The following is a 13,887-nucleotide window of genomic DNA, read 5'->3' as shown; positions in this document are numbered from 1 at the left end:
CAACCTCTATAATTGTAACGTTTGGCCTGGGTTTGGCATTCTTTTTCCCACTCTACAGTAAACCCCTTTACAGTAAATCTCGTCGCTCTACATTTTTGTTACATCATAGATGCATGCATCCAAACTATGTTGAATCCAATTGTTTGAAAATACCAATAAGCTGCCTTTTTATATAGTTGATTGCAAGCTAAAGTTCATGGCAGCATGCACACTTTACGGCAATTAATTTGAACTTGCAGATCGACATAATTTCAGGTCAAATTAAAAGACGTTCTGTGTAAATTAAAGAGAAAAAAACTAAAATAAATGCTGAGTAAAATACATGAATACTGTGGACCTCCTTCAAACTTGATCACGTAAAAAGTAGATATAGTTGTAGAACATTTGTAACCAGCTTGTAGATCTGCAATTTACTGAGCATGAGCACACAACATACCTGAGGCTTTAGTTGCATACGGTAGCCTGCATAGTAATAATAATAATAATAAAACTTTATTTGTATAGCACCTTTCATGACATGAAATGCAGCTCAAAGTGCTTTACAGAAAAATGGAGAATAAAAGAAAAGCAAGGCAACAACATAGTAGTGTTGATTTTGAAGGAAAATTTGATTTAGTTTTAGTCATAGTCTGTTGAATTAATATTCCATTTAGTTTTAGTTATATTTGAGTCATCATCATATTTTAGTTTGTCTTTTGGTCGACTAAATATCATACGATTTTTAAAATTAAATCTATATGATTCCGTTGACAAAAATGTATTTTGGCAGGCCTTGATGGCATCATATTCATAATGCCTGATTTCACACTTGGTTGCATGGTGAAAATAGCCGATCTATAAGCTCACAAGCTTGCAAGTCGGCTATTTTCAGAGCGCAACCAACCACAAAATGACTTGGCTTTTTGTTCTACTGGATCTGTTCTCGACTACTCCCTCCCTATAATTTTAGTTGTATTTGTTGACGAAAGTGTCAATATATTTAGTCTTAGTTTTAGTCATCATAGCTTAGTTTTCATCATTTCATCATCATCGTTTAGTTTTCGTCAGTGAAAAAAGGTAATCGACAAAAAAAACAATCTTCGTAGTGACGAAATCAACAATGCTGCACAGGTCTCTCATCTCTCTCTCTCTCTCTCTCTCTCTCTCTCTCTCTCTCTCTCTCTCTCTCCCTCTCTCTCTCTCCATCTCTCCCGTTAATTCAACGAGCTATACTTCTGTATACCTATTTAGTGTCCAGATATGGTCCTGTGCATCTGACCCGTTATGGGGCCTCGGTGTTCATTTGCATGCTCATTTGCGTTTCTATCCGGCTGAGGCTCCTCGCCCAGAGGCCACAAGACTATACAGATTCGTTGTCTCTTGAGTGACACATAGTCATAGCCTACAGTTAAGGGCTTGAGTGGTGTCGCACGCACGCACACACACACACACACACACACACACACACACACACACACACACACACACACACACACACACACACACACACACACACACACACACACACACAGCCCTGCGGAGGTGTATTGTTTGAGGAAGACGCAGGGCTTGTGCCACAAGCTTGTCTGGTCTGACAAGTCTGGCTTGTGTGTGTGTGTGTGTGTGTGTCTGTGTGTGTGCGTGCGTGTGTGAGAGCGAGCAACCTTTTGTTTTGGGCAATTGCACTATAAGCATTAAACACACACGCAATATTGAAGCCTGCGTGTTTGCTAATTAACAGATTGTGTAAATATAGACCGGGCACGCATGCTGCGATTGAGACATTTAAAACGTCTAGGCTTAATCTCTATGTACGTCTCTCTCATTTGCTCTTTTTACGCCATGGCTCTATAGGAGGCGAGCCGTCTAGAAGAGGGTCTGTGAGCGTGTGTGTGTGTGTGTTTGTCCGAGGGTTAATCCTGATGGACCATTCAGCACTGCATTTCTTGTCACATTGCCAAACGAGTACCTCCCTGCATTTGTTTCACTTTAGTTTTATATATATAAATATTTTGAAATCTTCCCAAGGCTGAAACCTTCCCCAAATAATGTCCAAAACTGTTACTTTTCAGCATTCAAATAAAAAAAAGGCTAAATATGTACCAGCTTGAAACGCAGTGCAAAATGACGTGTTTAAAAAAAGTTATATGGAGATAAGAGGTTTCTGCCCGACAGCATAGATCATAAAGTTGACGCATGATCTATGACGCATGTTTAGGGGTGCAGTTAACGGTTCATCTAATCAATTTCATTTATTATTTAGAAAAATGCAATGATTTTATAAAAGGGATCTAGTTGTTGTTTTCAAAAACACCTTTTGATTAATTAATGAAGTATCAAAGTATCAAAGTATCTAAGAAAATAATTGATCGCGCCCCTCATGAGCAGACCTGACGCAGGCGACAACCACTGCGTCACACGCTCCCCATCTGAAAATGTCATTTCTCTCCCCAGTGTCCATCTTCCCTCCGTCCTTCCTAATGATGGGAGCTGAGGCCACGCCTGCCGAGTCCACGCCGCTTTGCCTCACCAAGCACGCACACTTTGTGTCCGACAGCAACGCGCACCCCGAGCTGCCGTCCTGCACCGTGCTGGGGCGACCCCCCAGCCCCTCGCAGCTGTCAGAAGAACGCTCGGAGATCAGGAGGAGGCCACAGGGTGGCTCCACATACGTCCGTTCCAAAATCAAGGTGACGTCCCTCTCTCCACATGCCATTGCAGGTTGGGGTTTGATGCAGGGGCGGATAAACCCGTCACAGACTAGAGCGTATGCGTGAGTGAGTGGTGAAATCGAGTGGAAAAGTGAATTATACGTTTCTGTTTGGATGTATGGGCTGTCAAGGCCAGAAAGTAGTTTTTTGTCACCTATAGACGTTCCCGCAAAATCTCCGGGTATGATGACGACGTCACGCGCATACCCTCTATATCCAAAAATCGCTATGATAAGCTTTTATCATGCCTCCAGTGATAATGGAGAGATGAAAACTCATTATTATAGAGTTCAATAAACACCTCTCTTGTAAGGCGCTCTGGACAAGAGCTAAATGCCCAAATTGTTTAATTTCCGTTTGTAGCTCACGCTCTCCTTTCTTTTTCCTCTCCCTCTCTTCTCACAGGTAACTACCGGTGAGTTACCTGTAATCTCCGCTCTTCCTCCTCCTCCTCCTGCTCCTCTTCCCCTGTTTCTTCCCGTGTTCCCTGCCGAACCGTGCTCCGTCCAGGACGTCTCTGTGACTTCCGTCTCTCCGGCAACCACAACCACCACCACCACCAGCACCAGCACCCCTGACACCACCATGGAAGTGGTCGCCCCGGCAACAAGGTCGGCGGGAGGTCAGAGTTTATATTCATGCCAGGTATGTTCTAAAGTTGAGACATTAAGAGGGAACAGCATTTTTTTAGAGTGGGGGTCAGATGACCCACAGGGGTGCTCCTTGAGGGGGTCTAAGGGGATCGCCAAGATTATTATAGCATTAAAATTAAAACCAGTTTGACCAATTTAACTCTGTTTTATACTTAATTAATGTGACATTTCTTAAAACCTTTTTGAAAAGAATTTCACAAATCTTCTCTTATAGTCCTTAATTGGCACCAAAATCTTTTCAGATGGTGGTCCGTGACCAAAATACATTCTCTATCCATTTGATGTAAATGTTATGTTTATTGATTATGATTCAAATTCAGGTGTCACCATAGCACGGACTGGCATCCAAGTACCTCTGATAATGGGTACTGCACCAGTGACCCAGTGACGATTAATTTGAAAAGCTTTTTAAGTTTTTAAAACGCTAACCTGATTCTGTGTGCGTCTGTGATTTCTGTGTGTGCGTGTAGATTTGTGACAAAACGTTCCAGTACCAGAGGATGCTGAACAGACATGTTAAGTGCCACAACGACACAAAGAAGCACCTCTGCACCTTCTGTGGGAAAGGATTCAACGACACCTTTGACCTCAAGAGACACGTGCGCACACACACCGGTAAGAATGCACGCACGCACGCACGCATGCATCTTTCCATTCTTTTTACAAAATAGCGGAAATAGTTGTTCAAATAGTTGATCAACTATTGTCACTTTGGGACGTGTTGTAAGCTTGTAGATCTGCTACTTATTTTTGTCTTTCTTTTTTTTGTGTATGGACATTTTTCAATATGGAAACGATTAATGATTATGCAACAAATAATTGCGATTATCTCTAATAATTGCAATTAGGCAATTATAATAATTGTGACAGGCCTAGCCAGTCTATGACGTCAGTCATGTCCGTATTTGGGAATAAAACCAAGCCGATGTCAGACCCATCATGTCTTGTCATTGTGCGTTCTATCAACACAATACGCTCACTGCTGCACTAGTAACGGAACCAGCATGGAGTTGAATGATGCTAACCTTCAAACCCTCACCGAGTTCATGAGGAAAACGTTGAACGCAGACCCAACAGTACGACGTCCAGCTGAGAGGTTTCTAGAGTCCGTTGAGGGAAACCAGAACTATCCTGTATTACTTCTCGCCTTATTGGAGACATCCCAGGAAAGTGTGATCCGGGTCTGTGCTGCAGTGACGTTCAAGAACTACATCAAGAGGAACTGGCGTATAGTTGTCGATGGACCGAATACAATCTCCGATCTGGACCGAACGACAATCAAAGCGAAAATTGTAAACCTGATGTTGAGCAGCCCGGAACAGATTCAAAGACAGCTTAGTGATGCCGTCAGCATCATTGGAAGAGATGATTTCCCCCAAAAATGGCCCGATCTTCTAACAGAAATGGTGAACCGCTTCCAAAGTGGCGACTTCCATATCATCAGTGGAGTGCTCCGGACAGCCCACTCCCTCTTCAAGAGATATCGGCACGAGGAGAAGTCAAATGACCTTTGGTTGCAGATCAAGCTGGTGCTGGACACGTTTGCACAACCTCTCACAGAACTGTTCAAGGCCACCATTGAGCTGTGCCAGACTCACGCTACAGACGCCAAAGCCTTGAAGGTCCTTTTCTCCTTGCTCACGCTGATCTCAAAGGTCTTCTATAGTCTCAACGTTCAGGACCTCCCCGAGTTCTTTGAAGACAACATGGAGGTTTGGATGTCTAATTTTCACGACCTGCTGTTGGTGGATAACAAGCTTTTACGTATAGACAATGAGGAGGAGGCGGGCCTCCTAGAACTGTTGAAATCTCAGGTCTGCGACAACGCCACTCTGTACGCTCAGAAGTACGATAAGGAATTTGAACCATATTTGCCTCGCTTCGTCACTGCCATCTGGAACCTTCTGGTGTCCACTGGACAGGAGGTTAAGTTTGACCTGCTTGTAAGCAACGCCATCCAGTTCTTGATATCTGTGTGTGAAAAGCGCAAGGATTTGTTTCAGGACCAGAACATACTCACTAGCATTTGTGAGAAAGTCATCGTGCCCAACATGGAGCTCAGGAGTGCCGATGAGGAGGCATTTGAGAACAACGCTGAGGAATACATCCGAAGGGACCTTGAAGGATCCGACTTGTATACTCGCCGCAAATCTGCATGTGACCTGGTACAACGCCTGTGTATGTTGTTTGAAGGCCCCGTCACAGAGATTCTATCTGGCTACGTGAACTCCATGTTGGGGAAGTTTGCCAAGAATCCCGGAGTAAACTGGAAGCATAAAGACACTGCTATCTGTCTGGTCACATCTCTTGCGTCTAAAGCGCAGACTCAAAGGCATGGAATAACACAAGCAAATGAGTTGGTGAATCACACAGAGTTCTTCGTCAACCACATTCTAACAGACCTCAAGTCCCCTAATGTCAACGAGTTCCCAGTGCTGAAGACGGATGCCATCAAGTACATCCGGATGTTCAGAAGTCGGTTACCTAAAGACCACCTGCTCCAGGCTATTCCTCTACTAGTAGCTCACCTGCAGGCAGAGAGCCCAGTGCAGCACACTCATGCTGCACATGCCTTGGAGATGCTGTTTGCTATGAGAGGGCCAAACAACTCTACACTTATCATGGCAGCAGAGATGGCACCCTTCACTGAACAGCTGCTCAACAACTTGTTCAAGTCCCTAGCTCATCCCGACTCCTCTGAAAATGAATATGTCATGAAGGCTATCATGCGCACCTTCTCCCTTCTGCAAGAGGCGATTGTTCCCTACATTCCCACGCTGATTGGTCAGCTCACCCAAAAGCTCTGTGTAGTCAGCAAGAATCCCAGCAAGCCGAACTTTAACCACTCCTTGTTCGAAGCCCTGTGCCTGTCCATCCAGATCACCTGCAAGGCCGACCCCACCACTGTCAACAGCTTTGAGGAGGCCCTCTTCCCCGTCTTTGCCGAGATCCTTCAGAGTGACGTCCAGGAATTCGTTCCGTACGTGTTCCAGGTGATGTCCCTGCTCCTGGAGATCCACGACGACTCCATCCCTTCCTCCTACATAGCCCTGTTCCCCCATTTGCTGCAGCCTGTGTTGTGGGAGAGCTCGGGAAACATCCCCCCTCTGGTACGCCTGCTCCAGGCCTACCTAGAGAAGGGCGGAGACAACATTGCCAGCTCTGTGCCAGATAAAATCCCTGCGTTGTTGGGGATCTTCCAGAAGCTTATTACCTCCAAGGTCAACGACCAGCAAGGTTTTTGCCTTCTTAAAAGCATTGTAGAGCACATGCCTCCCAAATCCATCACTCAGTACCGGGAACAGATCTTCGGTTTGCTCTTCCAGAGGCTCCAGAATTCCAAAACCACTCAATTCATCAAGAGTTTTTTGGTGTTCATCAATCTCTATGTAGTCAAATATGGAGCAGTTGCTCTTCAGGAGGTTTTCGACAGCATTCGGCCACAAATGTTTGGCACGGTGTTGGAGAAAATAGTCATCCCCGAGGTCCAGAAGGTGTCTGGCACCGTGGACAAGATGATCTGTGCTGTTGGCATCACCAAAGTCCTCACCGAATGCCCGGCCATGATGGACACAGAATACACCAAGCTCTGGACCCCCCTGCTTCAGGCTCTCATCGGCCTCTTTGAGTTGCCAGAGGACAACAGCGTCCCATTGGACGAGCACACCTTCGACACAGAGGACACACCAGGTTACCAGACCGCTTTCTCACCGTTGGCCTTTGCCGGGAAGAAGAAACATGATCATATTGCTGTTGGCAACCCTAAGATCCTTCTCGCCCAATCCCTCCACAAGCTCTCTACCGCGTGTCCGGGACGGGTTCCATCAATGCTGAGCACCAATATGGATGCAGAGGCCCTCCATTACCTGCAGGGTTACCTACAGGCAGCAACAGTGCAGTTGGTTTAAAGTTAATAAGAATACACTCCACCAAAGTATAGCCCTGCTTTGACAAGAAGGACTTAAGACTTTGGTTTGACTCACTGCAGACAGCATAACATGGGGATGATGGTCCTTTTCATCATTTTTTTTCCATTCTTTTTTTACAAGCAGGTGAAATCAGTGTGGCTGCCATGTGGATCTCGGATGTCATGTTAATGACATCATGCTGATTATGTCAGTCTTGTCCAAATATCAGGGACAATCAGGCAAAGCAAAATGCAAAGGATTTACTTCTTTGGAAGCATTCAAAGAAACTAAATGACTACATTGAATTGAATGTATTTTTGAGCAGTGCTACCTATGCACAGCTGTGTTTGTATGAGCCGTGTTTGTAGAATGGAATGTGATGATTTGATTGGTTAAGCACGGAATGTGATGTATGATGATGTATGATGATAAGAGCACCCCTCACTTCACACAAGTGTGATTTTTGAGGGGCGCTAGCCCCTTCTATATCCAGCTTTTGGTGTCTGTCCACAAAGTTTGTCCTACACAAACGAAATGAATGAATGGACAATTTCACGTCATTATTGTCTGAGCAAATAGACATAGTGTCTATTAAATGTACAATAAATTACATTCAGCCATTACAACCCTCTGTTGTATAAGACTTAGCAATCATGTAGTAGTTTGAGAAATTGTAATACATGGCTGCCTGCAAAACAAAAACAAGCACATGTTAATAATTGTGGCTGTTAGCTTCATTCTGAAGTTTTATCATGCTGCCAAAATTCACAATTTTTTTTTTTTTGTGTAGGTATAAAGCTCTGCGGATTTATTGATGTTGATGGTTGATGTTTCTGCGTTATTTGCTTGCTGTGACGTGAAGTATCATGTTTTTTGCTCGCTTTGTATTCAAAGTGTCTTCATTGTTTCTGTATTTCATATCAAACAAACAAGAGAAATCCTCACCCATAGTGTACTGGTGGTAAAGCTGACAGCGCATGATCGAACACAAGATTTATTGTAATGTATCCCAAGCAATTACATGTAATTGTATGGTCCCCAGCAAAATATGTATATGTTCAGCGTCAAAATAATTTTTACCACTTTATCCATTTATATGTTAATTGGCTATAAAAAAAAAAGACCAGATCTAGTACAAGCTCACAGCGTGTCACTTTGTGCTGCTCTGTGAGCTTTATACTATCTACTATTTTTGACAAACAATTGAAAAATATCTAGTGAATATGAATTCTATTTTAAACACGGATATTCAGATGGGGTTCCGTGGCCAAATACATAATAGATTTGGGGATCCTTGATATGAAAAAGCTTGAGGAATAAAGCAACAACTGCCCATACTAATTCTAACCCCTCCCCCCCCCTTTCCTCTGTTTAACAGGAGTCCGTCCCTACAAGTGCAGTCTGTGCGACAAGGCCTTCACCCAGCGCTGCTCGCTGGAGTCGCACATGAAGAAGATCCACGGCGTCACGCAGAAGTACGCCTACAAGGAGCGCCGCAACAAGCTCTACGTCTGCGAGGAGTGCGGCCACACCGTCCCGAGCCAGGACGTGCTGCTGGTCCACCTGCAGACCCTTCACCCCGGCAGCCCCTTCCTCAAGGGGAAGACTGCCAGGAAGACAGGAGGAGGAGGAGGAGGAGGCAGGGGAGCAGAGAGAGGAGGTGGTGGTGGTGGTATTGATGATGATGGAGAGGAAGGAGGGATGGGAGGTGAAGGGTCCGGGCCAGGATCACCGCAGGGTGACGATAGTGATGATACGACAGGTTCTGGAGGACAGTAGGGAGGGATGTGGATGGATGGATGGATGGAGTCTTGAGAGTACTTGAGACTTTAAATAAAAAAGCCTGTCAAATAGACTCTGTGCTAGAAGATTGATGAATGTATCATGCACACATATTTGAGTGTGTTTGTGTCTGCATTGATGGATACATCAAGAAAGTATGGATGGATTGGATGTATGGTTGGACATGATGTACTGTCATATACCTCATAGGAAACACTACGGCCAAGTTGGAGATTTATTATTCGTGAGATTATATGTGATATTATTATTATTACTCGTAGTCACTCCACTGTAGAAAATGCCTGACAATCGGAACATAGGGTTCCTCTATTTCTGGTAATTATATTTTCGTGTAATTGTGTTTTGTGTAAATATTTCCAACAGGGTTTTCTGTATAGCGAGAGAAGTTTCTTTTCTTCTATGAAACATTAAAGGGAGTAATATATATTACTGGCGAATGTATTTTGTAATCTATTATACCGTGTGGGTTCATGGTGTACTGTACTTTTATTTGGAAGAATATAACTGCTTTATTTTATGTTTTTGTTCTTACATTAGCAACTAAAAATGTAAAATGCAGAAAAGTAATTTCCTCCTGGGGGTCAAATATAGGCGTAAGATGTTATTAAATGCTAATTTGCTATCCACTTCTATATCCGCATTGCTTTTGGCGAGACTGGATGCAGTTTTCCAATCAATTCTCAACCACTGTCGCACGATTCAAAGCATCCAAACTCGCCATTGCATTGTGGGAAGGCCTGGAGTCAGCACGGCGTGAACCCAGTCTTCTACCATTGGTCACTGAGTGGCTCGTTAACCACCTGGCCCTATTCCAAGAGTAATAAAATAAGCAAAATCCAATTTACAAGCTCACAACGTGTCCCATCATGACACGTTAGCTTGCAGGATCGACAATTTTTTGAAGATTTCTGGCAGTTTGTGAACACTTTTGAACATTTACGCCTATAATGAAATGCCCCCAAAAAAGGAATGCCAGGTTGAAAGTCGTTAAGTGCCTTGCTCTAGGTTGCACATATGACTACTTTACAATGTTCAAAGCTCTTTATTATTGCTTTATTATTTCTTTATACAGTTGCTTTACTATAAAGGGAAGAATTCGCCCCTAAAATGACTTTTTTGAACTTGAATTCATGGATATGTAAAAAAAAAAAAAAAATCTTTTTTTTTAATCTCATTCCTAAGCCAATAATTTGATGACCACCAATGGTTCCCTATGGAGACACAAGGGAGACTCGCTCATCTCTTGCACATTACGGGTCACAGTCTTGACTGTGTGAGACAGAGTAACTTTAGAGGCCAGTAATGTTTACATGACTCTGTACCATTATACTGGCAAAGTGGACTATTTGTGTGAATATACTTTCTTTATTTGTCAGTGCTGCACAGTAGGCTATGCTCTGCTGTGCACTCCTTTATTTGAACAGAAGTAGGCCTATATGTGCAAGAGTTGGGGAAATTAATTAAATTCCCCACTTGGAAATCGAGTTCAACTATATGTTTCATGCCTAGGTAAATTGGTGAGAGTGAACACATGCCTGTAATATGTTGTTGTTTTGACATTTTGAATAGTGGACGTTTGTATGGAATTGATTCTCACACTACTGAGTCTAGTTGGTAACTGATAAAGCACTACACAATGTCAAATATACTACTTACTGTATCTGTCAGAGATTTATGCTGTTTTTTTTTATTCAACTCTTGAGAAGTTGACATATTTTTGCAGCATGCTGCCATTGTTTTTGTTTTGGCTCTGTAACCTTTGTGCATATGGGAATTTTGTATTATGTAAATATGTTCTTTGTAATTTCACCTTCTCTCATTTGTTATTAGGTGGATATCTCAAAGTGCCTTTCTCTTATCTTCCTTTATACACATATCAGAGATTTTTGTTCCATATTTGCCAGTTTACATTCCTGCTGAAGGCAAGATTATCCAATATGAGCACATGTGGAGGGGTGGCAGGTACTTTTGTTCCTATTCTATTGTAAAAGTTGAGATGGCTGGAAAATTTGACTACTTTGATACTTTTGGTACCTTTCTGAGCTAGGGCCAAAATCCCTGTGTGATTATTAGGATGTACCGGTATGTTAACCTAGATGTGAGAGTTGTGTATATGAGCCTGAGTTTTTCTACTGTTCTTTGAGCCCTCTTCTGCACTTTGTTTCCATTAATTTATTTCTCTTCCTCATGTTTTTATTTTGTATACATCCTTATTTCTCATCACCTGACACCTGCTTTTGCCAGAGATTTGCCCAAGCATACTGTCCAATACCCATTCCAATATGTGTCACTTCTAATTAAATGTATGGAGTTTTGATTGTGTGTGTGTGTGTGTGTGTGTGTGTGTGTGTGTGTGTGTGTGTGTGTGTGTATAGAGAAGACTGTTATGATTGTATACAAAGTCTCAGGGAGACTTTCAGTCCAAAATGGCTGCTTGGTTTTCTAACAATAAATATGTTTTTCTCTGTTTATTTTAGCCTCTGTAATTCATTTGTAACCGGGAGTCACTCAAAGGCAATTATGGCAATTTCCAGAGAGAGGGATAGAGATGGTGGTGGGTGGAGAAGGGAGTAGAGGCTCAGTGTGTGTTAAGGTAAAATTCCAGGTCTTTGTCCAGTCTTGTTGATGGAATCCAGCGGGATCCTTCCAGCGAGACATTCTATAAGTTCTAACGGTACTCGCCTGGGGGGCACTGAAATAACGGTCTGGGAGCAGCAAACACTGGAGGGGGAAACAGCTGTGTGTTACCCAGTGGAGGAAAGTAACTAAGTAGTCTACAGGACAAAGTACAGTCAGTTAGTTCGGTTTGATTCAAAGTAAAGAGTTAATATGTGTATTTTCACTATTTTGTGTATTTTATTTATTATAACCTTTCATCATTTAATTACAGTTTGTGCATTTTGGTAACATAATTTATTTTCAACTCACAGACACATAGCAGGCCTAACAGCAAAAAAAGATTAGTGAAATAGCAGTAGCGGTTGTTCCCCTCCTGGCCACAAGGTGCCACTGTTGGACTGGAATTCTTTGTTGAGACCAGAAGTTGTACTTTTGAACTCAAGGCGGCAGCTACAATTCTACATCATAGAGTAATGAGCTACATCCATTGAAAGGCAAGCGGTTGTATATGTTTATTTTACATACACATTTAATTTGACTCTATTATGACTTAAACTTTGTTTTAAGTCTGGGTTTGTTTCGTTGTTGTACATATGAGTTTGTTTGCGCAGTCTTTCATAAAGAGCAGAATCAGATTGTGGTAGATGGCCAGTGCTAGCGAGAGAGCTAAACCTTAGCTTGTTGACTGTGGCTCATGTTTGTGTTGTGTAGTGAAGTTGCACACTGTGCAACTTGTACAGGCAAGCGTGAACATTAATAACATAAGCCTTGTGGTATATAATATATCGCTTGTCTGGCCGTCTGGGAGACTAATCTACACTCGAATGCTCGGTAATCTCTTTAACTGAGTGCACTCGGTTAAAAATATTACTGTGTACATGTTGGTCAGGTGTAGCCCTCCAATGCTTATGGACCAGGGCTAAGTCAGGCGTATCCGTTCCTCCGGACCCCACTATGAGCACACTGACTCACTGTGGCAGTTCTGTTGTGAAAGTTGAGATGATTTGTACACACAAGTACATTCAGAATACAACTTACAACTCCAAAGTTTGTACACTCTAACTATCGGTCATTTAGCTGGGGATTGATTGATTGAACTTTTTTGAAACCGTTTGTAGTATGGGTACAGTACAGGTCAATACAAAATCTGCTACGAGGATTAAACCAGAAAAAGCACTTGTTTTCATCTGGGTCCTCCATTTTCTATTCATCAAAATAAATGAAAAAAATGTAATAATATACACATCTATGCTAAATATAAATTTTAAGGGGGGGAACTTAAACTTTTTTTTACAGGGGCCAGTTTCGAATTGCAGCCACCTGTAAGTGCTATTTGAGAGCGGTTTTTAAGGAGGCTAGTGATTCACATTTCTTAACGGCTGTTGGTAGGGCGTTCCACATTTTAGTGGCACAGGCGCTAAATTAATGTAACCCCTTGTTTGAGCTGAATCTGAGTTGCACGTGGTTTGTGGAACTCCCTCTGGTGTTGTGATCGTGGACTTCATTGACATTAAGGAAGTATTTTGACAGGTACTACTGTACAACATGGGTATCTTAGTAGTGCAGGCAGGGGTGAGGTGGGTTCTGGGAGTTGGGTCAAGTAGTAGCCTGACTAGTTTGTTTTGGGAAGTCTGGAGCCTTGTTTTAAGGGCCTTTGAGGTGCTGTGGTACCAAGAGGTGCATGCATAGTCGAAGAAACCTTGTACGAGGGCTCCTGTTCGGGTCTTCAAGGTGTTTTTGATGACCAGTGAGGAGATCCTGTACAGGAATCTTGTTCTTTGGTCGACCTTTTTGATTACATTGGTAGCCCTGAAACGTCCCCTGGCGGTCCCACGTTGAGAATCACTGTCACAATTATTACATCGCCTAATCGCAACTATTTGTTGCGATACCATTGTCATAATCGTTTCCATGTTGTCATGATGATGATGTTGTGTATATTGGCCCACATGACATCACAGGGGGCTTTGTTTTAGGCCCACAGGGGCCATAAAACACTATAAATAGGCTCATAGCAGATCTACAAGCTCGTGTAAATCTGCTATTTTCACCATTAATGATTCAAAAATAAAGTATAGTCATATCCTTGTACAGTATGTGTAATTTTGTATGGTTATCTGTCACATCTGCAGCGTACATCAAAGCCTAAAAGCCAAAAAGAAATGTCATTTTAGTTAAATTAGTCACAATTTATTACGTGACAATTAGTCGTCA

At 42.7% G+C, this 13,887-nt stretch overlaps 2 protein-coding genes across 2 annotated transcripts in view; both read left to right on the top strand.

The window, feature by feature from the left end:
• ovol1a (ovo-like zinc finger 1a) overlaps window positions 1-9,481 on the top strand; it is a 13,733-nt gene extending 4,252 nt beyond the window's left edge. The window contains exons 2-5 of the mRNA XM_080791993.1: window positions 2,434-2,669; window positions 3,096-3,335; window positions 3,814-3,958; window positions 8,630-9,481. Coding sequence (XP_080648119.1) covers window positions 2,434-2,669; window positions 3,096-3,335; window positions 3,814-3,958; window positions 8,630-9,030 — 1,022 coding nt within the window. The 3' untranslated portion in view covers window positions 9,031-9,481. The remainder of the gene's footprint in view (window positions 1-2,433; window positions 2,670-3,095; window positions 3,336-3,813; window positions 3,959-8,629) is intronic.
• On the top strand, window positions 4,348-7,251 carry LOC308335042 (exportin-2-like; the record flags this gene model as incomplete). The annotated part of the gene is made up of 1 exon (XM_080791992.1): window positions 4,348-7,251. One exon carries the CDS (start codon window positions 4,348-4,350, stop codon window positions 7,249-7,251), a length of 2,904 nt encoding a protein of 967 aa, XP_080648118.1.
• Window positions 9,482-13,887: the final 4,406 nt, after the last annotated feature.

This window comes from Protomyctophum bolini (assembly GCF_963924005.1).
Source record: "Protomyctophum bolini genome assembly, chromosome: 20".
NCBI lineage: Eukaryota > Metazoa > Chordata > Actinopteri > Myctophiformes > Myctophidae > Protomyctophum > Protomyctophum bolini.
Note: the sequence above shows the minus strand (reverse complement) of the source record. Positions and strands in the feature narration are given on the sequence as shown.